The 26,211-nt window shown below is 37.1% G+C and overlaps 1 protein-coding gene across 1 annotated transcript in view; it reads left to right on the top strand.

Moving 5' to 3' along the window:
- Positions 1 to 21,937, top strand: part of SCML2 (Scm polycomb group protein like 2) — a 66,780-nt gene extending 44,843 nt beyond the window's left edge. The window contains exons 7-14 of the mRNA XM_065900548.1: positions 3,712 to 3,929; positions 7,632 to 7,758; positions 10,268 to 10,471; positions 11,190 to 11,372; positions 16,267 to 16,380; positions 17,075 to 17,329; positions 20,562 to 20,713; positions 21,809 to 21,937. Of these exons, the coding sequence (XP_065756620.1) occupies positions 3,712 to 3,929; positions 7,632 to 7,758; positions 10,268 to 10,471; positions 11,190 to 11,372; positions 16,267 to 16,380; positions 17,075 to 17,329; positions 20,562 to 20,713; positions 21,809 to 21,937 (1,382 nt within the window). The remainder of the gene's footprint in view (positions 1 to 3,711; positions 3,930 to 7,631; positions 7,759 to 10,267; positions 10,472 to 11,189; positions 11,373 to 16,266; positions 16,381 to 17,074; positions 17,330 to 20,561; positions 20,714 to 21,808) is intronic.
- Positions 21,938 to 26,211: the final 4,274 nt, after the last annotated feature.

Genomic DNA, 26,211 nt, shown 5'->3' with positions numbered 1-26,211 from the left:
GGAGATAAAAGTCTCTTAGCCAAATGGGTGATCTTGGCAGTTACCTAATTGCACAGAGCCTAAGTTTCCTCAGGTATAAAGTGGGGAATAATACCTACCTCATAGGACATTTGGGAGGATTACATGCAATAACAGATATTGAAGCACTTAGCACGTAACGAGTAGCCAGTACATGTTGGCGTCTACCTCCTTTCTTTCTTCAGTTCCCCCTGTTCCAGGCTTCTAGGCCTACTCTTGACTTTATTTCCTGCCTTCTGATTGTTTCCCAAGATTTATTCATTTCTTTTGCATTTTCATAATTGAGTAACTTCATATCTCCTGGACATTTTTCTTACCCAAACATTGTCTGTTCTACCTGAAGATAAACTGAGGAACCAGATATCTTTTGTGTTAGGTATTCACATAAAACTTTTATTAAAGATGATTAGCACATCCTTCTGTATATTTTACATACTTTTTTCAAAGAGGTTTTTACTCACTTTGTTACCACTATGAACACATGGTTGTAGTGCTATATATAATTTTTACCTTATCTTTTAAACAAATCTGTTTTCTTTTTCAATAGTTTAATACTGAATAGAGTTTTAGCCTGGTGTGTATATGTTATATGATTGCTCTTTGGAGGAGAGATAAAAATACATGTATAATGTATATAGTTTAATTTTGCTGTTCAGTGTATTGAATGTTTACTCATTTCTCTTTAAAGTAGTTTAAAAAGTATTTTGTTCTAGGTGCTGGGGATATGGCAGTGGATCAAATTGAGTCTTTGCCGTTGAAAAGCTTGCTTTCTAAAGTGAAAAATTTTTAATTTTTTATAATACATTTTTCTTACTTTGGTCATACATATATATATACCATGCATCAAGGAGTTTTATTGTAATAGAATATTATATTTGGGGGGAATATTTGAAGCTATGGCTCAAATATTTTGTGTCCCAAGATTTATTAATATCAAATGTCAAATTTTTTAGATCAAATAGTGATTTCATTACATTTGCCATGTTCCACAAAGTAATATTTTATTACAATTCTTTATATAAAATATACTTGTTTTGGAGGTCTAACATTGGCTTGCAGGTTGAAAATATTTTTCATTCATTTAGTAAATATTTTTTGAGGACCTCCTATACGCCTAGGTTCTGTCTTAAACTAACCTAGTACAGGAATTTAAACTCAGGTCCAGAGCGCAATCTATTTCCTTTTCTTCATGCCATATATTAAAAGGTGGGGACAAGAGAATGAGGATTTATTTGGATTTAGTTACTGGGAAGGGGTCATTACCTTGGAAAGAATTCTTTTTAAATGGTTGGGGGAAGAAAAGCTTATTATAGGAGACTAAGGAAGCCCAGAATAATAAGGAAACTGAATTATGAAGTATAGGCGATTCTTCTTTGTATCTTGGTAGTGAATAGAAGGAAGATTCATGCAAGGGCTTGAAAGTACCAAAAACTGGGGAAGGTGACTTCAAAATAAGGGATATATGAGGGTTGTAAGAGAGAGCAAGGAGTTGGGGATCAAGTGATTAAATACCATGAAGCGAGGAGATAATTGAAACTGTAATGTTCCAGAGGAACCAGAGAAGATAGTTATTAGGACAAAAGTGAAAGGGGATTTGGCTTAGAAGAGTAGGGAGAAAACTTCATTTGATATAACAGGAAGAGATGAGAATGAATGAAAATAAAAGTATTTTAAGATGGAGGAATGGGATGGTTATGATCACTCCTGAAAGATAGCCTTTAATTTTCTCATAAAGTACGGTAGGGTCATTTGCTGAATGGAATAGGGTGAGAGGGAGAGGGGAGCTTAAAAAGGGGAAAATGTTCTGCCATTGAAACATACTTGGAAATCAGTGAGTTGAAGCAGTGACACCCCAGTTGAGGTTAGCATGGATGTTACAGTGATCTACAGTATCCCAATGTTCTGTAGCAGGAGTTGGCAAACTACAACCTGAGGGCCACATTTAGCCCTTGTAGCCTGTGAGCTAGGAATAGTTTTTATATTCATAAAGGGTTTAAAAAGAGAAAGACAAAGAAGATTGTATGACAGAGACCATATGTGACCTTCAAAGCCTAAAATATTTACTGTCTGGTCCCTTAAGGAGAGAACTGACCCTTGCTCAGGACCAGAGAGAGCAAATGATAGTGTGACTCAGTGGTTGGAGCTGACATGTTGGACATGATCGAAGATCAGGGGGTGATAACGTAAGGGATACTAGTTATGAGGGTTTTGGTGGAGGTGGACAGTTGGGTGCAGGTTGATAAGGGGGTAAGGTAAAGCCAGAAGAAAGCTAACAGATTGGATGAAAATGGAGAGGGCTTGTGGCTAGATCTCACAATGAGAATGAAAAGCATGATCAGTTGGTATAAAGCAAAGATGACAGGTAAGGAAGTTGGAGATGGAGAAGGGAAGCACAGTTGGTTATCTTGGAGGTAGAAGAGCTTCACAAATTGTCTATTGATGAGATCGGGATGATGGAGCATCAGAAGTATGATATTTAAATTCCTGAAGATGATAACAGGGAGACTCTGTAAGAAGAAATAATGTGAATTAGGTTACTAGAGTTATTTGAAGAAAGTGGAAGTGGGTATCGAGTATGAGGTAGATGATGGTAAAGAGTTAAACAAAGGCTGGTGTAAGTAGGTAAATTACTATAAATAAGGGGAGGGGGAAAGTGATGGTGGCAGTTAAGTGGTCTTCCATTTGCCCTGGCAGCTGTTCCATTCTCTTGACTAGGTAATTGATAGAGGTAGATAAAAAGGCTGCAGGGAAGATGTGGGAGGTCATAGGAGGTCACATTTACACATAGTCTTTGAGGATGGGAGAAGCAAGGTGGTAGATTCATTTCAAGTTGTAAAATGAAGCCCTCAAAATAAAAGTAGTTGATTTTTTTTTTTGCACAGATGTATAAATGTGTTACTTACACAGCTCTTCCTGTAAAGACTTTTTGACGTTAGTACTATTTACTATGTAAAGTTCATTTTTTTGTACTAATGAAATTATTAAGGGATTAATACTAAAAATATCTCTCTTTACTTAACTATGAATATATACAAGAGTAACCTGGCAGGTAATCTTCATTTGGAATATTAAAACTGTCTTGATTGGGCTACAAATAACTAATAAATACAAATCACTTGGGCATGATAGTGGTCCTTCCATGACAATGTTAATGTAGAGTCTATATTATAGCTTATGAAGCTTTACTATTAAACATACATATAGGAACATAATGTATTTTAGCCACTAAAAATCTAGTTAGGGGGATTCCCCTGGCGTTTAAACGATGAAGCAGGAGCCGTTGGTAGTTGCTTTGTTATGTTTTTCTATATTGGTGGGCAAAATGATTCCTGTATTTATGGCATAATTTTCTGAAGGAAAAACTCTTCTGTGCCAAGGACTAAAAATATGAGAAGCAGACAAAAGGTAAATTGACAGAAATTTTCACTGTGCTAATTAAGTGGGAAGTTACTGGTTCTTATTATAAAAGCCTCTTTATTTTTTCTGGAGAATCAGACTATTTCCTGATAATCTGAACTCTTAAATACTGAAAACGTCATTTTAAATGGTACCTTTATTTTAAGTGGTTTTCAATGAATGACCTTTGGAATATTTTTAAAGATTGAGTTAAATTTCTTTTGAATCATAAGAAGAAAATACCTTAATTATGTCATTTATTTTAATTGTATTTTTGTGTTGTGTTTTTTCCCTCAGTTCCTGTTACAAAGAATATAGCAAAAACACAGCCTTCTCCTTCCAAAGCAACCCAGCGTTCAATGCAGTCTCTACAGAAAACTGCTGTAATATTACCAACACAGCAGATCAGGAAATCAGGTCGGACTAAACCACCAGCACATACTTCAGTCCCCAAGAAGGGGAGTTCTGTTAAAAATATCACACCAAGGAAAAAAGGCCCAAACTCAGGAAGAAAGGTTAGTTGTATCTCCTACTAATTTGCATTACAGGTCTCTGTAGTGCCTTATTATTAAACACACAGTTTAGGACTTACTAAGAGTGTTATGATGCCTTTTAGGAATGTACCAAGAGTATATAAGGCTTTTTACAAGGTGGAGCGGGGAGGGGAACGGAAGGATTGGGAGTTTGGGACTAGCAGATGTAAACTATATATAGGATGGATAAACAACAAGGACCTACTATATAGCACAGGGAGCTATATTTAATATCCTGTGATAAACCATAATGGAAAGAAATATGAAAAAGGATATATAGCTGAGTCACTTTGCTATACAGCAGAAATTAAACACAACATTGTCAATCAACTATACCTAATTAAAATTAAAAAATAAGTATATAAGGCTTTTTAAGGCCTGTGTAACAATCAAGATTGTTACTTCTTTTCTTGGATAAATTTAAAACTGAATAGTGTTCGACCTCTTCAAAACCACATTGAAAATACTGCATGGGTGTATTTATGTTCGAGCCAGTTTATTTAAAACTCAGTATACTTTAAAAATCAATGTGAAGTGAATTTTACTGTACATAGATTATACCTCAGTAAAATGGGGGTGAGGGAGAAATCAGTGTGATAAATTCAGTGATGCTAAAGTCACATCCTACCTAACTGACTCTCCCCCAAAGAAAACAACTCTAAAACCTGGAAGTAATAGAAAAAGCAGCTACCCGAAGACACTGGAGAATGAATGGAAGCAGACAGACTGTGGTTGGGGGAAATACACATAGGAGGAGGGGTGTTATACGAAATGCTATATTCAGCAAACATACTCTTCAAGAATGAAGAACTAAGGACATTTTCAGGTAAAAGCATACAAAAAATTCATCACTGGCAGACAAACACTATAAGAAATGCTGAAGGAAGTTATCTCTAGGTAAAAATACTAATGACTTTCTTTTTTCCTCTTAATTTCCTTATAAAAATAGGACTATTTAAAGCAATAATTATTATACAGTCTTGTGGGGTTTATAACATACATAGATATAATACATAAAAAATTATAGTATAAAGGCTTAGGGGTTGGGGATATGGATTTGTAGCATTGCAAGGTTTCAACATTTTCTGTTAAGTAGTACAATATTAACTTTGTGTGGATTGTACATTGAAACTCCCAGAGCATATTGTAAAAATACAAATGCAAAGAAATATAGCTAAAAAGCCAATAGGAAAATTAAAATAGAATTCTAAGGACTATTCAGGTAATCAACAACAACAAAAAAGAGGAAAGTAAGACAGAGGAACAAAACACAGAGGAAACAAGCAGAAAACAAATAATAAATGGTAGACCCAGACCCAAACTTATTAATAATTACTTTAAAAATTAGTAAACTAAACTTTTCAATTAGAAGACAGAGATTATCAAAATGGATTTTTTAAAAGATCCAAATACATCCTGTCTACAAGAAATATACTCTAAATATAAAGACATAGAATCTCTCTAGATCTGTTAGAACTGAGTTAAATTTCAGCAGTATTACCTTAAACATTTCTGAGTTCAGCTACCTGATATCAATATATATAACGTTTCTATTTTGTTACAACTAATGTTTGCAGTATGGAGCAAAATGACAGTACCATTTTGATTTTAAAAACTTACATTGGTATTTTATTTTAAAAGGCATTCAAAATTTATAAAATAAAAACCAAAAGTCAGGGCTTCCTTGCTGGCGCAGTGGTGGCCTGCCGATGCAGGGGACATGGGTTTGTGCCCCGGTCCGGGAAGATCCCACATGCTGCGGAGCGGCTGGGCCCGTGAGCCATGGCCGCTGAGCCTGTGCGTCTGGAGCCTGTGCTCCGCAACGGGAGAGGCCACAACAGTGAGAGGCCCGCGTACCGCAGAAAAGAAAAAAAAGAAATCAAAAGTCAATAAAACGGAATATTTTTCAAATATAAAATCATAAATATTGAAAAAATCAAATAAGCAGATTATTCTAATGTAAATTCTTAGCAGATGAAATTTTTTAAATTAAAAATAAATTATAAGGGGACTTCCCTGGTGGCACAGTGGTTAAGTCTCCACACTCCCAGTGCAGGGGGCCTGGGTTCAATCCCTGGTCAGGGAACTAGATCCCACACGCATGCCGCAACTAAGAGTTCGCATGCCACAACTAAGGAGCCCTCGAGCCGCAACTAAAGGAGTCCACCTGCTGCAACTAAGGAGCTGGAAAGCCACAACTAAGGAGCCTTCCTGCCACAACTAAGACCCAGTGCAACCAAATAAATAAATATTAAAAAAAAATAAATTGTATAAACTTAAGGAAAGTTAATGAAATGTAAAGGCAAATCATTTATTTTAAATGCATTTTAAAAATTAAAATGTATCAAGGGTGTCATTGATGCATATATTTAGTACATATTTTCCAGTTGCTGAAAAAAGTCTTTGTGATTAGCTGGTATATGGTCAAGATATGATAACTCCCAAAAATTTCTCTTCATTCTTTTACTTTCAAATAATTCCAGTGCTGGTTTGACAATTTTGAAGAGATCTTTTTGAAAATATTGTTGTATGGCGGTGAGGAGGGGCAAGGGAAAGATAATGTAATTTTTTTGATAATAAACTTTTTTGTTGCAAAGGAAGCATTTCAATCCACCTTCATCTTTTTTAGCTTCATTATTTCATCATAAAAAGATGAAGATTCAACTCTTTGAACTAGAGTAAGAATTGTTCTTGCTGTACTCTCCTTTGTCAATTATTTTCTTCCCTTCCTTAAGCATTCTAGAAGTATGGAAGTGTGGAAGCACATTTTCCAAATAAATGTATTCAATTTACATTGTTAGTGCAAACACACTATTTTGGTATGTCTTAAGTCAAAGGATTTAGATTTTAGATTTTTAAAATACTGAAAGAACGAGAATATATTGACACAATAATTGTAATTTAGTATTTTCAAAATAATTTACTAAGATACTGTGAACCCAAATGACAGTCACTAATTTAAACAAATAAAGAAAAATCCAACAACACTGTTTGTGTTTTTCTCCTTTTTCCCTGCCTTTTAAATATCTTCTATTATTACCTTTTCTAGGCACAAGATCCCCTTCTCTGATACTGAAGAGTTGTGTTAGAAGATAGCTCCTAGAAAACCCCAAGAGTTGATATAAAATAAACAAAACACTAGTGATGTTAATAATACCCATGAGACATTTGGTTCTTACATACAATAGGCATAATTTTGTATGGACTTTAGCAAGCCACTGACAATTTTGTCATAATTATCGTATGTAATATGGAGAATTGCAGGCTAGATATGGTAAAAACCTAGATGAGTGACTGCTTTCTGAAGACAAACTTTGTCCTCTGCCTTGTTGAGGTCCTCCACCCTCATCTGATGAATTGCTGGATTAGATTTCCAAACTACTTCAGCAGTGTAAAAAACTTACTGGGAACCTCAAAAATAAAACAAGTTTTACAGAGTGAATTATTTTGGCTGAAGTGTGACTAGTTGGAACAGGGGATAGCATTGGGAATCCCAGCCTCTTGGTCTCTTCCTCTCCTACCTGACCAGCTTATGGGCCCCTCTTAGGAGCACAGTTTGAAAAGTACTGCAGTTTGTGACACAGGGATTTCCAACCCAGAGGACTTCAGACAACTGATCATTTGTGAACCAGTGATGCCAATAATTTTATGACCTCCTTATCTAGGAATATTTTTTTTTAATAGGAAAAACGTATTCCTGTTGTATGTTCCACATCTTCAGCTTCTGTCAGTATGCTGGCCAGAGGACGTGGTGGTGTTTTATATGATAAGGATGCTGTTCCTGGGTCATCTAAAATAGTGATGTCTACAGGTAAATTAATATTTTTAAAAGAGTGTAAAATTAGTTATCTTTTGTTGTATTATTTCCAGTGTCTTTGAAGTCCTGGAAATAAAATAAGAGGGAAAAAAGATGATAGTAAACATTTCTTTTAGCATTTTTCATATTAAAATATTTTGAAATTCTGATTGTTCATTTTGATGTCAAGGAAAAACAGTCTGTTTAAATACATAAGTCACTTGAAAATTCAACACCCTTAAGATATCCCTCTTGGTAAGATTTATAAAATTTACATTATTGTCAAATCTATTCTTGTTTTCCCATTATCTCATTTCACAATTTGTCTTTTTTGTCTTGTGTGTATTTTTAAGGTACCTCAAACCTTATTTTAATGCCTTATAAAATTTTCAAAGATCCTTGCCTGTCAGGGGGCATGATGACTTTAAATTGTTTTTTGCTATGTGAAGAGTGTGAAATGACAGACACCCAAACTAATCAGTCCCTTTTATTTGTCATTTCCTGCAAATTTCCTTATTCCTTTCCTGCTTCTTAAAGCAAGTTTTTTTGCTCCCTCTCCTAGATCCTTAATTATCTCTCTTACATTCTTCTGTTCCTTGGACTTTTCCCCTCAATTTTTCTTTTCTTATTAAAAAGAAATTATAATTTAATTTTTTGAAATAGAAATCACTTTAAAAATGATTATTGTAACATACCCTCCCCTTTTTTTTTGGCTGTGTTGGGTCTTTGTTGTTGCGCATGGGTTTTCTCTAGTTTTGGTGAGCGGGGGCTACTCTTTGTTGTGGTGCACAGACTTCTCGTTGCAGTGGTTTCTTCTCTTGTTGTGGAGCATGGGCTCTAGAGTGGAGGCTCAGTAGTTGTGGTGCACGGGCTTAGTTGCTTCGTGGCATGTGGGATCTTCCCAGACCAGGGCTCGAACCCGTGTCCCCTGCATTGGCAGGTGGATTCTTAACCACTGCGCCACCAGGGAACCCCGTTACATACCTCATTTTGTCTCTTTATTATTTCTGATTTTTAGTCCATTAGGAGGGGAGCCTAGCTAAATGAGTATAAACATTGAAATCCTTGTTTAGCTCACTTATGCTCAGTAGAACTTTGTCCATGCCATCAGCATCTTAGGTTAAGTTTTTAATAGGTGTTTCATTTCTGTGACAGAGTCCATCCTTCCTCTGGCTATTGCCACAAAGCTTAAGTATCATATATTTCAACATAGTGAAAGTGAGATTAATGTTTTTTTGTGTTTTTTTTGCGGTACGCGGGCCTCTCACTGTTGTGGTCTCTCCCGTTGCGGAGCACAGGCTCCGGACGCACAGGCTCAGCGGCCATGACTCATGGGCGTAGCTGCTCCACGGCATGTGGGATCTTCCCGGACCGGGGCACGAACCCGTGTCCCTTGCATTAGCAGGCGGACTCTCAACCACTGCGCCACCAGGGAAGCCCTTAATGGGTTTTTATTGTACTAAATATAGACTGTATACATGAAAATTTTGCAATAAATTGAGTAGTGGATAAAAATAATATGCCTCTTGATTTAGGGGGACAATATATTTTCTGTTTGTTAATGATCATATTATATTGTGTGTTAATTTGTATTTGTTGATTCTCAGTGAAGAAAAATTATAGAAACTTGACTGATTGTGATTATAGATTATTTGTTTCTAAATTCTAAATGCTTTTATTATACGAAGGAAAGCATTTAATTTAAAAATTTTCTTCCATGAACCTCGGCATGTATATAAAGAACATTTTTATTTTCTTAAAAATTAATGAAAAGGGCTTCCCTGGTGGCGCAGTGGTTGAGAGTCCGCCTGCCGATGCAGGCGGACACGGGTTCGTGCCCCAGTCCAGGAAGATTCCACATGCCGTGGAGCAGCTAGGCCCATGGGCCATGGCCGCCGAGCCTGTGCGTCTGGAGCCTGTGCTCTGCAACGGGAGAGGCCACAACAGTGAGAGGCGTGTGTACCGCAAAAAAAAAAAATTAATGAAAAAAATTTCTCTAGGTCATTAGAACTTACTGTGACACATATCTGAAATGATTTGGTTACTTTAGAAAATACTATATAATGAGAGTGCAATATTGTTGATTTAAAATAAATTCAGTCCAAAAGGAGTGTGCTGATATGACCAGTTTTGAAAGAAAATTCTTATACTGTGATTACTGTTAAAAAGTGAAAATATTCTTGACTTTAAGCCATTTTATATAATCTGAGAATGTGTGAAGAATTGTTTTATGATGTTACTAAAACTTGTATTGTTTTTATTATGATCAGTTTGGGCAGAATTCTAGAAAATTGAATAAGCATTTGGATTATTTATTTCTAGATTTCATATATTTACAAAATGTGAAAATATATTTACATACATATTTTTAGGTAGCAGAAATGATCACCGATAGTAACTATGTTTAGGTTATCTTTAAGTGAAGCATGGCTAATGGGATATATGGTGATTGATTATGTAGTGTTTATGTTCCTTCTAACCAATCTCATTGTTTGTTATATCTATATACACATTTTTAATCAAGTCTGTGTCTATGTAAACAAATATGGAAGCTCTGGCCCTTACCTGGATCAGAAGAAAATCCAGCAGCTGCCCGATCACTTTGGCCCAGGCCCTGTCAATGTGGTGCTCCGGCGGACGGTGCAGGCCTGTGTGGATTGTGCCATTCAAAGTAAGACTGTTTTTGGATTCCTTAAGCCAGATGATCGTGGAGGAGAAGTGATAACCGGTATGCTCATCTAATCCTTTATGAACTTTTATTCCCTAATTTGTTTTTAGGTTTCAAGAAGGCAAGGATTTTATAATACATAGATTATTTTATAAATTTATATTCTGTTAACTATAATATTTGAATACTATATTAATGTAATAGAATATGTATAATAATTATATGTTTATAGACTTTTAACCCTGGTTTGGAAAATTTAACTTTCAAAATAGACAAATAATGTCAGAGTAATACTGTATATTGAGGTAAGAGGTACAGATTTTTCTTTTTACCTGCTGTATTAAGCTCACTATAGATAAAGTGAGCTTAATATATTTTAATTTTTTTAGAAAACAGACTAATCTGTAAGAATCTCTAAGTAAAAAATGTGATTCAAGAAGTGAGTAAGAGGTAAGATACACATGGCTTTCATGATTGTATGATCAGATACTGCATTTGTACCCATGGAATGTTTGGAAGAGCAGAAACTATTGTACATCAGTAGGTTTCTGTTGTTGTTGTTTACTTTATGAATATTTTTAAATGAGAATGCTTTTATTAGTTCAGACTATTGTGTTTGAATGAGAGGAACTTTTATAATTTAAGATTATTCCTTTATAAATTACAAAAACCACACGTTAGATTTATAATACATTTCCTAAATTGATGACTTTCATTTTTGTTGATGTGGTTCTCATCTTTCTGTGATGTAACTGACATCTTTTCTTCCCTATAATAGCCTCCTTTGATGGGGAAACTCATTCCATCCAGCTCCCTCCAGTGAACAGTGCATCATTTGCTCTTCGCTTTCTTGAGAAATTGTGCCACAGCCTGCAGTGTGATAACCTTTTGAGTAGCCAGCCTTTTAGCTCTTATAGAGGTAATGGTCATAGTCCTGCAGAGCATGATCAAAATAATTCAGGTAAGAGAAAATGTAAAATTTTATACTGTGCTTCTATTTTATATTAGATTCTACATTAACTTGAGAATCTTACATAATTCAGTTTTTCCTGTGTCTTCCTCAAAGTAAACCTTTTAGCCACAGTGAACTAATTAGACATGTATAATATATAGTTTTTGTTCATTCAAAGTGGAAAAGTAATTTCTTATTGTACTCATAATTAACTTGAGAATCAAAACCTGAAAGGTGTATCATTGTGGGGTCTTTTTGTTTTTTAAAATTTATTTATTTATTTTTGGCGGCGTTGGATCTTCGTTGCTACGCATGGGCTTTCTCTAGTTGTGGGGAGCGGGGGCTACTCTTCGTTGTGGTGCGTGGGCTTCTCACTGCGGTGGCTTCTCTTGTTGCGGAGCACGGGCTCTAGACATGCAGGCTTCAGTAGTTGTGGCTTGCGGGCTCCAGAGCGCAGGCTCAGTAGTTGTGGTGCATGGGCTTAGTTTCTCTGTGGCATGTGGGATCTTCCTGGACCAGGACTCGAGCCCGTGTCCTGTGTGTTGGCAGGCGGATTCTTAACCACTGCACCACCAGGGGAGCCCCCCCAGTCCTCTTTTAAGTACTGTCTGTATGGTATATTTTTTCCCATCCTTGTACTTTCAATCTATTTGTGTGTTTGAATTTAAAGTGTAGTAAGTTTGTAATACAACTTTAAAAAAAAATCCATTCTGCCAATCTGATTTTTTACTGGAGTGTTTATTTCATGTACATTTAATTTAATTACTGATAAGGTAGGATTTACATCTACCATTCTGTATGTCTCTCTTTTTTTCGGGGGGGGGGGGTAGTCTTTTCCTCCATTACTGCCTTCTTTTGTTTTAAGTAGATGTATTCTTGTGTACCATTTTATTTTCCTTGTTCTTTTTACTATTTTTTTGAGTTATTTTCTTAGTTAGTTGCCTTGGGGATTACAATTAACATCTTAGTTTAAAACAGTCTAGTTTGGATTAATACCAACTTAATTTTAATATTATGCCAAAACTTTGCTCCAGCATAGCTTTATTTTCTGCCCACTTCTTTGTGCTATTATTGTCATACAAATTATATTTTATACATTATAAGCTCCCAAATACAGTTTTATAATTATTGCTTTTTTAAAAAAATTTATTTATTTTATTTATTATTTTTGGCTGTGTCAGGTCTTTGTTGCTGCATGTGGGCTTTCTCTAGTTGTGGCGAGCGGGGGCTATTCTTAGTTGTGGTGCACGGACTTCTCATTGCAGTGTCTTCTCTTGTTGTGGAGCACGGGCTCTAGGCGCGTGGGCTTCAGTAGTTGTGGCTTGCGGGCTCCAGTAGTTGTGGCTTGCGGGCTCTAGAGCACAGGTTCAGTAGTTGTGCCTTGCGGGCTCTGGAGCACAGGCTCAGTAGTTGTGGCGCACAGGCTTAGCTGCTCCGTGGCATGTGGGATCTTCCTGAACCAGGGCTTGAACCTGTGTCCCCTGCATTGGCAGGGGGATTCTTAACCACTGCGCCACCAGGGAAGTCCTATAATTATTGCTTTATGTAGTTGTCTTTTAAATGAGAAAGGAGAAGAAAAGAGTTATAAACACAAATATATTTACTGGTACTGTTTTTTTTTTAATGTGGATTTAAGTTATTCTCTATTTTCATTTCAACTTGAAGGAGTCTCTCTAGTATCTCTTATAGGGTAGCTCTCTACAAGTGAGGAATTCTCTCAGTTTTTCTTTATGGAGAATTTCCTATTTTCTCCTTCAGTTTTTAAAGTTTAGTTTTGCTAGATATAGAATTCTTGGTTGACCGTCTTTTTGTTTCAGTGCTTTGAATGTCATCCCACTTCCTTCTAGCCTCTGTAGTTTCTGATGAGAAGTCAGTTGCTAATCTTATTGAGGATCCTTTGTATGTGATGATTTGCTTTTCTCTTGCTGATTTCAAGATTCTCTTTGTCTTTTGCTTTTGGTGGTTTGACTGTTTTTTCTAGGTGTGGATATCTTTGCATTTATCATAATTGGAGATCCTTGTGCTTTTTGGATTATGCAGATTAATGTTTTGCATTAAAGTTGGGAAGCTTTTAGACATTATTTCTTCAAATAGTCTTTTTGCTCCTTACTCTCTCTGTCCTCTCCTTCCAGGACTCTCCCATTATGTTTATTGTGGCATGCTTGATGGTGTCCCACAGGTCTCTGAAGTCTGTTCATTTTTTCTCTCTCTCTCTCTTTTTTTTTTCTGTTCCTCAGACTATATAATCTCAATTGACCTCTAACAAAATTTGGTGATTCTTTCTTCTGCTAATTCACATCTGCTGTTGAGCCCCTCTAGGGTTTTGTTTTGTTTTTTAAATTTCATTTATTATACTTTTCAAGTCGTGAATTTCTATTTGGTTCTTTTTATAATTTTTATCACTTTATTGATAGCGTGAGACATTGTTCTTATACTTTCCTTTAGTTCTTTAGACATGATTTTTTTTTAAGTTCTTTAAACATATATAAAATAACTGACTTGATATCTTTGCTTAGTAAGTCCAGTGTCTGGGCTTCCTCAGAGGCAGTTTCTGTTGACTTTTTTTCCCCCTGTGTATGGGTCATACTTTCCTCTTCCTTGCATGTCTCCTAATTTTTTAATTGAAATTTAAAAGTAATATAATGCAGCAACTCTGAAAATTAGGTTCCTTCCCCCTTCCTAGGCTCTGTTGTTGTTGCTGGTGCTGTTTGGATTTTTAGTGACTCTCCTGGACTAATTTAATGACTTTTCCAGGTCTAATTTTGTTATATGTGGCTACTGAAGTCTGTTCACTTAGGTTAGTGGTCAGCTAATGATTGGACAGGGATTTTCTTAAGTGCCTGGAACCAGTATGTCTCCCAGCCTTTGCCAAGGGGTTCTTAGTGTGTGTTGGGACTTACCTTGAACATTCCAGGAGGCAGTTTACAAATCTGCTTTGTGCAGAGCTTCAAGGTCAGCAAAAAATGAAAGATTAGGGCCTTCTAAAGTCTTCCTGAGCATTCATACAACCATGTACATACATATGGCCTTCTAGATTCCCAGGAATATCTCAGTGCTTTTCAGAGTCCCCTAATGGACATCTCATTCTCCAGTTTTTCCTTTTAAGCTTCTTGGTCAGCGTCTTGTCAGCCCCAACTGGTAATACTACCTCTGGAAGCTGCAATGTTAAACAATTGCCATTGTTGTGGGTTTTTTGGTTTGGTTTTTGACCAGTGCTTTGGATAGGGCTGTTCACACAGAGCAGGCTCTGATTTAGGTCAAATAAAACAAGCCCAGAGATCAGAGGTGTTCAGTGAGCTGCAAGATTGATCAAATAGTGACACTTCTCTGTGGGTGGAGCTTTTGGAGAGTTCCAAATCCTTTGTGCCCCCTTCAGTGCTAGGCTGGCTGCTGGCTTTCACAGCTACTGTAGTTGCAAAGCTGTTGGTTTGCAAGGCTGCTGCAAAACTGGGGTGAATGGGATTATATTAGGGAAGGTAAATGCCACAGAATTTGTTGTTCTTTCTGAGATTCAGCCATTTTTCTTGAATAAAATGCTTTTTGGGTTGTTGTAATCCTTTAGTTAACATCCACAATTTTGAAAAAGTTAATTTTGCCAGCGCTGTCACTATTTTTATGAAGGAGTGGATTTTCTGAAGTCCTTAATCAGTCATCCTGGAAGTGCTTCTCTGTGATGACTTCTGAAGTACTTTGTAAATTATCTGGCCTTTTCTAGTTATCTCTGCAGGAACAGTTTCATGCCTGAGCTCACTACGATACCCAGAAGCAGAAGTCAAGAATCAGTTTTATGTTTGTATCAACCTCAGATAGTAGACCATATACCAGCTTCATAAACTTTTCATAAAGAATGTATTATAATATTACAAGTAAAAGATAAGTAAAGACTTTTTCTGATCTTCCTGTGATTCTGAGGTAAATATCTATAGAAAACTATAGAAACTGTATATTTTAGTACTCCAATTTTCTGTATCATTAAATGGGTATGAAAAAAGTCAATTATTTCTCTTCATAGAATTTAACTGTCCTAATTGTAGAAATATCTCTCATTCACTGAAGTATGTTTTGCCTGTTAGTTTTATAGTTGATGATTAAAAATAAAATCAAATGGTGAGAGCTCTCTTAGACTCATTAGTAATCAGTCAGTAAATGGATGGCTAAAGATTGCTCATCAGACGATTTTGAGAGGCATGCCTGGCCCCCAGCCATTTTGAACTAGATGAAGTTTGACTTTGGTACTTTCTCATTGCAGTCTTTCTTCTCTCTGGAGGTCTGTTATCCTACTTTATAGATTTCTATTGCACTTTGTTTTTCCTTTTAGTTGGAGATTAAATCAAAATATTGATCGATAATGTAGTGTAACGTAGTCTAATGTAGTGTAATAGTGTAATTAATAAATTGAAATGTCTTTATTTTCAGGATTATGCCTTAAAGTGTGGTCCTTTAGGAAGAAATGCATTTGGTTGAATGATAAGTAACCAGTAGGATTGTTGTAAGTGTACCCCTAGGCCAGGATTGTTGCCTATAAAATGGAGTGTTCATTGTACCCTATCTTATCTTTAACTTCTCTGAATTCTTAACTTTTCTTGCTCATGGGAGCAATTTTCCCAGGTCTTTTTAGACACATTACAGTTGGTTGCCTAACTGTTGGCCTGAGAGAGTTAGAAAGATGTGATGACCCTAGAATAAATGAAGCCTAGACACAGTGCCTTTAACCCTTGAATATAATATCACTGAAATATTTAACAGGATGAAATGAACACATCTTGTTCATAAATAATTGATAGATTATTGATGAAGTTATAGTAGGCAAATGATTTAGAAACAAAAGTGTTTTATGCTGATGATATGAAAACGCTTGAGTATATTAATTAGTTATAACAGATATTTCTTTTTTTGAAAACAGTAAAAGAAGATACAACAGAAAAGAAAAGCACCAAACGACCTTCTCAGGAACCTCTGCCTTATGTTGCTCCTCTCTCTCCTAAGCTCCCCAAAACAGAAGTGCATGCCTCTGAAGGTAAATAGTATTTACATGTTGCAAGACTGGGGAGAAAAGTCACTCTTCTATCACTTATATGCTCTTGAGTGTTGATGCTGGAAGTAGGGGAGTATATTCCCCCAAATCAGTTTGGCAGTTAGGCTACTACTTTGGCAGCTTTGTTGAGCACTTCATTCCCTTCAGAAGTGCACAGTTGTCATTTCTTCTTAGATTAAAGAAAAACAGTTATAGCCATATTTTCCATTCAGCTTTGTATTGCTAAAAGCTGATAGAAAGAGGAATAGAAAACCCTAGTACATTTCTCCAGTGCAAGTTTTAAGTGCCCAAGGAGTAAGCAAATATTAGAAACCAACTCTGTGATCATATTGTAACAAAGAGTTGTGAAGAACTGCATTCCTAAAAATAAATGCTTTAGTGAGGTGTTCATAGTCTTGGTGGCAAGACTGGCAAGGGTTAGTTGCCGTGAGAAAAATAGATGATATCATTAGAATCAATTTGAATTTCAGGACAGTGTCCATTACTATAAACACCAAGAAGGGGATGGCCATGTGCTTTGTGTTAGAGGTTAGTGGTTCAGTAGAGTATGGCTTAAGTGAACTGTTGTTGGCAGTTAAGGGATTTTTGACCTTTTAATAGTATTCGAGCTGTAAGTCTGTTGAAGATAATTGCCTTTGTCTTTTTTCTTATTGCCTTTGTCTTTTTTTTCTTGTAGAAGAAGTATTATCTTCTGAGGGAAATGGCATGCCCAAAGGGGAAATGCTTTCTGAAGAGTCCAAAAACTCACCACTAAATCCAGCAAGTTCTTTGAATCCTGCCAGCACAAGTCCTATAAGCACTCATACTCCGGTCTCCAGTAGTGTTTCTCAAAGTGTGCCATGCACCTCGAGTTCAACACTGGTAGGGACCGAATCACCTCCCAAGAGCAGTCACCATGAAGTTACATTCCAGATGCAGAGGAAAAGTGAAGGTATATTCAAAAACAGTGATTCTCAGCCAGTGTGTTTGTCTTTCCCCTTAAGGTTTCCATGCCCCACAACATTCCCTGAGAGTTTATCGCATTGGAGAAAGTGCCAAAAGTGAGGAGGTCGAGTCCTCCCCTTCACATCATTTTCAGGGCCAAGCTGCTACACATGCTCTAATCCTCATGGCATTACAGAACTATTTCTGGGAATCTGGATCACCAACCATGTTTCTGATGGAGACTTCTCAGTTTAGTGCTTTTCTATCCATTGTAATTTATCATTTCCTTGGGTACTGCCTGGACTCACAACCCTCACATGACTCTGAGGCCTGGAAGGATGCACTCCCTCTTCTTTCTGACGTACTCTCTTCCTTGTCCCTATTGAGACCTTTCCTGGCCCCAGCCTGTGTGTGGTTCCCAGATCTAGGCTCTGGCATTCTGTTGCTGCAGGCGTTTCCCCATTTTCCACACTCCCAGTCATTCCCTCAGACCCCGCAGGAGAACATGATATGTATAAACAGGACAGCATCCTACTCTTCATTTGGAAAGAGCCAGAGCAGCCTTCCATGTGCAAAGATAGCTACTATCCTGTACCCTTTTAAGGGTTAAGGGTGCTGTGGTGAGAGGAATAAGTGTTTTGTCTTTTGTCACCAGATAGGCATCTAGGCAAGGTTGAGGAGTAAAGGAAGTAGGAATCAACTAACTCCCCTGCCTTTCATAATGGATATTATCTATGGGCAACTGCACTGTACACATGCTGTGATACATTTAATATCGTCACCCCCATCTCCTACTCTGTGTAGATTGTCTTTGGTTTTGGAGTGATTTTTGTAGAGAGACTGAAGATAGATGTTCATTTTATAAAGGGGTAACGTACCCTGAATTTTTAGATACTTTCACAATATATGAGTTCATGAAGACAGGCCTTCTGGTCTCCTAGTGTATATAAGACAGAGCCATTAAGGAGAAGAGCATGACTGGACTTTGATTATTTTTCACATAATTATTTATTTCATGTAATTATTTGAATAACACTAATGTTCATAACTTTCTCTGATTATTTTGAAGATGTGGGCCCAGTTAAATTATTTTCCATGATAGATTAGAAATAGATGAGCTCACAGTTTTATTTTTTAAATTTTTTATTTTTTAAAATTTTTAAATAAATTTATTTTATTCATTTTATTTTTAGCTGTGTTGGGTCTTCGTTGCTGCACGCGGGCTTTCTCTGGTTGTGGCGAGCGGGGGCTACTCTTTGTTGCAGCGCGCGGGCTTCTCATTGCGGTGGCTTCTCTTGTTGCGGAGCATGGGCTCTAGGCATGTAAGCTCAGTAGTTGTGGCTCGCGGGCTCTAGAGCACAGGCTCAATAGTTGTGGTGCAAGAGCTTAGTTGCTCCGCGGCATGTGGGATCTTCCCGGACCAGGGCTCAAACCCATGTCCCCTGCACTGGCAGGCGGATTCTTAACCACTGCGCCACCAGGGAAGCCCCTGTTTTATTTTTAATATAAAATTATAGTTTTATACCAGAAGTCATATCTTTACATATAGTTTATTTGTAGTAATCCGTAAAAGTAGTTATATGTTATTCAAAACATAACTATACCAGATTCTGATGACAGAAACCAAAAATCCCACACAAATATAAGTAAGTTAATTTAGAGGTATGGTTAGCCTTGCCAGTAATTTTTTTTTTTTTTTTTTTTTTTTTTTTTTTTTGGCGGTACGCAGGCCTCTCACTGTTGTGGCCTCTCCCGTTGTGGAGCACAGGCTCCGGACGCACAGGCTTAGCGGCCATGGCTCATGGGGCCTAGCCGCTCCGCGGCATGTGGGATCTTCCCGGACCAGGGTACGAACTCGTGTCCCCTGCATCGGAGGCGGACTGTCAACCACTGTGCCACCAGGGAAGCCCCACCAGTAATTTTTTAAGTATTAAATTGAGTCTGTTTTGAGTTAAAGGAGAAGACTTTTCTGTCTGGATTGTTAGAATGCCTTAGGCAATGCCTCCATGGTCTATACCATCATCGTTTTTACTTGGGTTGATACAGCCCAGCAGCATTTCTTGGTAGACCAACATTTTTATCTCTGACAAGTAGAAAGTAGGATAGATTTTACTAAAGAGTTTTTATTTCATATCAAAGTTACGCTATTTAAAAAGAAAATAAATAAGATTTACCATTGTGAGTTCTTTTATCTTCTGTTTTTCTTTGCCCTTTCCCTGGGTGAGTACTCAAAATACTCATAAAATGGCCAGAGCTCAGAGGATAGGAAAGAAAAGGTGCACTTTTGGCTAATTCACACATACAAAAATACTAAATTTGTATTGACGATCCTTGTTTAGAGAAACAAATCCTCCTAGCAAACTACAAAACCCACTTCTCTTATCATACACTAACTTTAGAGAGTCAAGCACTCTGGTTGAGTAAATGAATGCGTGTCTGGACACAAAGAAATTTCAATACAGTGTAGTGAACGGCACAGATATAACTTTTTGAGGTATGAGCACTTAAATTGTTTCATGTCTTAGTTACTTCTTTTTTAAACATATAAACCTTCAACCAAAATATCTATTACTATGCAGTGAAACTTGAAAGAGGCATTCAGTATAATGTTAAAGTTACTTCTGACCTAGCTAAGCACAAAATAATCTTGTTTTCTTCAAAATTCAGATAAGCATGTAAGGCTTGAGAAACAGGAATTTAAAGAATAAAGTGATGCTAAAAACCATCCATATTGAATACATTAAAGTGAATAAATTTAAGCAATTATCAAACTGTAAATTCTGGGGATTTCCACTGCAATTAGCTAGTAAAATAAACCTAATCTGGAGATATCAAGAGGAGAAAGATTGAGAGAAATTCTTGGAAATATTTAAAGTAAGAAAGCAATAAGTTAGCTTAGATTAGCCTAATTTAACCCAAGTAACAGATCTTTTGCTGTATTTTCCTGTGGCCAAAGTGGCCTCGGATTGCTCAGTCTCTTTTATGATCTTTGGAACTGTAAGGTGTCTTCCGAAGCTGCTTTTGTTGTTTGGGGGAGGTCAGGTGGGACATTCTTGAGTAGCCATCCTCAGGTCATCTTTGTCTAGGCTTTCCCTGGATTTTACCTTGGAGTCCTGGGTCCATGCCGGGGTACTTCACACAAGGTTCCAGGAATGAGACAATTACTCCCTACCTAACATCTCTTCTTTCAGGATAATGATCAGGTCAAGTATGATTTGTCTTTTTTCCCCCCATTGAAGCTCCAAGTTATATAGCTGTACCTGACCCCAGTGTCCTGAAACAAGGCTTCTCTAAGGACCCTTCAACCTGGTCTGTGGATGAAGTGATACAGTTTATGAAACATAAAGATCCTCAGATATCAGGCCCCCTCGTCGACCTCTTCATGCAACATGTAATGTATCTTTTGATCCGGTTTTCCTGCCGTAATGACTTTGAATGACCTCTGTGCAGGCCCTTCAGTTGGATACTGATTAGTGTGGATGGTGGGGGAACCCTATCAACTGATTATTCCATATGCGAGAAAGTTTACTTTGCCCAAAGTTAAAGCCTTAAAGGGTGGAGGCTGGATCTGTGCTTTAAATGGGTACCCGGGTACCTAAAATACTACAAGTCTTCAAGTTCTCAAGAGAAGATGATTCGGCATGGCCACTCTCAGGTTTCTTCTCCTTTCTAACAACAGCTACAAGGATCCTCCTCCCCACCTGCTCCCTGCTCGGCCCGAGGACCGTGAGTAGGAGGGGTGACCACAGCTGTGACAGGGTGTCCTCCTTTTTATGACGCCTGATGAATCCAGTAACTGTAGAAGATTAAGTGCAGCTTTATTTTAAATAGGAACTCATGAAAACCAAATAATATGCTTCCACGACATAAATTGCTTAATTAAGGAAATAAAGAATTTTAGGAGGATGCCTTGTGTCTGTTAAATAATGTTTATAGTCTTTTCTAACAATTTCATGACCAAATATCTATGTATCCTTTTTGACGTTGTAAGAAAATCAGTAATAAGTTTTCGTATCTAATTAGCTTCACACAACTAACTGAATAGCTTTCAACATAATGACAACACTGTATAGCACATTTACAGTTTGCGTTAATACTGATATACTCATATTCCCAGCCTTTCTAAGAAAGTTAATGACTGTCTGAAATTCATTTCTACAGTTCACAGGTTTCTACCCTTTGTCATAAATACATGGTACTTGATTCAACATATAGTATTTAAAATCAGAGTTTGATGCTAAGGCCATTTTTCAAAGATACTGGGTTAAATTTCCTTTTTCTTAAAATTTGAAGTGAATTTAGACATTTTCAAATGATGCTTTCACATATAAGTTATATTTTTAATAGTTTTCAGGAAATAAATGCATATTCAGAGAATATATGTTGAGAATGTACAGCTGCTCCCTGTTTTACATGTTCTTATGTGTACGTAACGTGACAAAACATGAAATCAGTATTAGTAATTATAATTTCTTTCTCTCTGTAGGAGATTGATGGGAAGGCTCTGCTACTACTCAAAAGTGATGTGATGATGAAGTATTTGGGGCTGAAGTTGGGGCCAGCCTTAAAGTTATGTTATTATATTGAAAAACTTAAAGAAGGAAAATATAATTGAAAAAAAATGTGTAAGTTTAGACATAATTTTCAATTGTCTTGATAACTTTTTAATTTAAAAGTATTTTTATTCTCGTAGCAGTTTTTGTTCTATAGACAGTTCCTCTAAAACTACGTTATATCCAGAATTGCAGAACTACATTACAAGTCCAGTCTACTTCTTTAAAACACATTAACATGTTAGTCTTAGCATATTCAACTTGGCAGTCCTTTATTATTTTACACTTTACAGTTTATTATTTAATTGTACAGTTTACAAATATACTTAATGCAGGAAACAGAGAAACACCATTGATTTTGATTAATGTTTATATATAAAACCAAAACAGCTACATCCCAAAGGGGGGAAAGTATCAGGGACTGACAGACTCTCTAGTGAAATCCATGAGAAATTTTCCTTAGAAAAGAATTTAAAGATGCAACTGTAGATATCATCTCTTTTTCAAATATTTTATGTTTGTTACTGCAATGTTCTGTTTGTGTTCTCCCAATTTCCGGAAAGGGAATAGCCATATAAATTATTTTCCTTTCGTTATTATTTCTCTGTATGTTGTGTTTGTTCATATTTAAAGAAAAAAACAAGCTTATAAACTTTCATAAAGTGTTCTTATCAGTTTTTGATAAATTTCAAACAATTGTAAGATAGAATGGTTGTTTTATGCAGGAGATATTATACTACAAGGGTGGTTTGGATGGAGTCTGATTAAAATTTTTCAGTGAAATACCCATTATTTCAAAACTTTACATATTTTCTCTAAGCTTAGACATTTAACTAGGCATTCATTTCTCATATCTCTATATGAGGACACCTGTGCCCAAATTTTTAAAATATATATATTTTATTGTCTGTTTATTCTTCATACAGATACTATACCATATTTATATATTATTCTATACCTGTAGGTATTCAGACAAATAAATCTGTTGTTTTTGAATTTAATATGGCACTTTGCACTGCCACAGAGGTAATGGTGAACTGTTTATATAGTTGGACGTTTTTATTCTGAAAAATATACGTGCATCATTTGCTATCACTAGTACCTCTCAGCTTAGTCTTCAGGGGATAAGAAACAATCCATAGATTGGTTTCCATACAGGGAAGTTCTCTGTCCTATGCAATGTTGCTAGTTAATTTGCTTAGTTCTGAGCCATTTATTCTGCTAAATTTTGGAAGATGCATTAATTCAGCCTTATCATTTTGGGCTTTATTTTTAAAGTTAGAACTTTCAAGGGGAAATGGTGCTATATGTTTATTGTTAATTACTTTGTATAAGTTTGGTGTAATGTTAATAAGCTATGAGAATCTGTGCTAAAAGTATTAGCCATTTGTTATAAATGCCAATAAAATGTACACCAGGGGCAAGAATGTACATTTTCTTTTTTAGAAAACCAAATGTACTTTATATGAGAATGCTTCTATTTAAAGGGTGGTTTCATCTATGTTATTCATTTTGTGTTATAAGACAAAATTCTAATTTAAACTTGGTCTTCTCTCAAATTGTTTGTGTGAAGATGCTGTGCCCAGTTAAACAGTCCTCAGGTGTTTGTATAAATATACTGTTTTACAGTTTTCAGATTTTAAAATATAATAAAGTTTAATAACCACAGCCATTAATGTCAAAGCCTCAGATTTGATTTTACTTGCTTTCACCACATTATATTAATGTATGAATCAGCTATAGTTGAAAAAGCAGCACTCTAGTAAGTTTGTGGCTTTATATGTCCAAATACTTGGTTTTAACACTTGCCATTCCTAGGAGCAAAGGGCTGATCTTTTGCAGGGGCCTTAAATGAGACCCCAGGAAAGCAGTAAGAAGTTAAATCAATGAGTTTTATCTGTACTCAAGTTAGTTGGCAGTGATGCAAGTGTGCTAGAAAATGCCAGTGCCCCCATATATCTCATCCCACCTGAGTTCATGTATCTGGCTGGCAATTCTGGCTGCTCTTTTACCACTGGGGGCCAGAAGCCATACTGCTACTCAGCCGTCAGCTCTCCCAGCTTACCTGGTGGAAAAGCCCTAGAGGCTCAGGGTTGTGGTTGAATCACCTTCAAGATCCGACCCCTCAGCCCACCCGCACCAGGAGCTGCTGCCTTTGAACCCAGAAACTGTTACTGCTGTTAATTGGAGACAACCGGGCCCTGACTGAGGCTCCAGGGATGATGATCTCAAGTAACTGGAATGGAGGTGTCGATTTTCACTATCTGGTTTGTAAATTTTTGTCCAGAGACTGTCATGCCGTGTTAGCGCGGGTTACCTGTGAACTTAATTATCTTTGCTCTAGTTTTCCCCCCTCAGTCCATTCTTCAACTTTCTGTAGGCAGCAGGATTCTGCAACTTGAGCTCTAAAGCCCTCTGGGTACATTGAGCATGTGCTTTTCTGTCTTCTGTCTACGTGATTTCTAATTGTTGGAGAGTCTTATGGTACATGGTTCAGAATAGAATTTCCCAGACTTTTAAATTGGTACTCCCTCTGTAAACATGAAAAAACCATGCCCTTCTGTAATATTAGAAATTAAAAATTAAACATCATGACTAGCAACAGTGATTCTGGGAGGAAAAGTGCTGCTTTTTCAAGCTACATAAGGGACTGTACTCACAGTTGGTTGAGTGAATGAAGTATGTTTAAATTTCTGGGGCTGTTTCTACAGTGTGATGCGAGGACTTGCTTATATTTTTAAGTGCTCTGACGTTGATCCAGGAAATGGAGAGAGCTCTTAGGGAGGACATGTAAGCCAGGGCCCACCTTCAGAACGCATGGTGGACAGTTTGTGTCTGATCCCTCCTGACGTTTCTTCTGTTTTGTCCAGCATTTTGATGAAATTGAACCTTGAAAGCAGCTCTCCACAATGATCGCATACTAAGACCAAGCTTGCCCACTCTCCCTGCTGTACAAGAGGCAACAGCAAAAAGACTTTATTGTATCATTCAGTCTTTGACATAAGGAAGCAAAATTAAAGGGCAGATACTGGTATAATTAAAAAGGCATTATTGATAGACATTAGATTCAAAGAGAAAATTCACTGTTAAGAATCCATGGAGCTTTCACAAAATTGAGTACATACTAAGCTACATAGAACACTCTGAATCACAGGAAACAAAGTTAGTACAGGCTACAGTCTGGGACATAAAATTCAGAAGTTAATGAGATACTCTGAAATGCTAACAAGAAAAACAATAAGCACCCCTACCTTTGTAAGAAGCCACAGCTTCTTTCCTGAACTTTCTCCTTGAGTTCTAGGCCTGGGTATGTCACTGTCTACTGATGTCTCCACCTGCAAGCCCACAGCATCTCCTCCTCATCACACCTGAATCTTTCCCCACCTTCCTTTGCTGATGTGCCCCTCTCCAGTCCCTGCCTTAACAGCGCCTCACCCACTGATGCATCCGGGCACCTGACAGAGTGCCTGCCAGTGTTGGCCTCAACTCCTCATCGTCCACAGCCCACCGCAGCCCTGACGTCACCTGGTCCCAGGCATCCTACCTCTCACAGCTCTCTCTCGTCTGGGCCCCCCAGTCTGTTGTTTCCGGAGTTTGCTGCCAGATGCCACTTCAGAAATGCTAAGTTTCTTTCCTATGAGCACTTCCAGGGCTGATACTTTTATTTATTATTGTATTCCCAGGATTTAGCATACTACCTCCTACATAATAGATACTTAGATGTTGGTTGACGGAAAAAAACACAAAAGCAAATTTTCTTCTTAAAAACACGGCCGTTTCCAGTACCTCTCCCAGTTTACAAGAAAATCATTTTTATTGATGCTTGTACTTCATTAATGCAGTGTGGCTCCCCGCCACCACCATGGAGCAGCTCAGATGTGTCTGAACGGTCATGGGAGATGGCCGATCCAGAGGACTCTCAGGGCAAAGGCAGTTAGGCCCAGAGATTTGGGGCTTGTTGTAGGAGAACTGAAAAAATCCCTCATCTTTATGAATATACTGAAAGATTTGTCAGAGACACAAACGAAGTGCTTTCAATAAATCTGTTGGTGTTTTGCATGCGCGCGCGCGCGCGTGTGTGTGTGTTTAGCTAGGATTTGAAGATGTAACTGTGAGCTGTAAACCCTTAAGTTTAACAAAGCTGTCCCACGTCCTACTGACAATTTATATCTTATGTCTGCAAACCAGTTGCTGGGTGGTTCCATTTTGATTGAGCCAGGCTAATATTTTTCTCTCCTATTTAGGAGCCACCTTTTGCATGCTTTGGAGTTGGAATTTAAAAATATAAATATAGAAGGTCAAAGTTGTGCTCACTGTTGATAGCTCCTGTAAAACA

Source organism: Phocoena phocoena, chromosome X (genome assembly GCF_963924675.1).
Source record: "Phocoena phocoena chromosome X, mPhoPho1.1, whole genome shotgun sequence".
Taxonomy (NCBI): Eukaryota; Metazoa; Chordata; class Mammalia; order Artiodactyla; family Phocoenidae; genus Phocoena; species Phocoena phocoena.
This window is presented reverse-complemented; position numbering and strand designations above follow the sequence as displayed.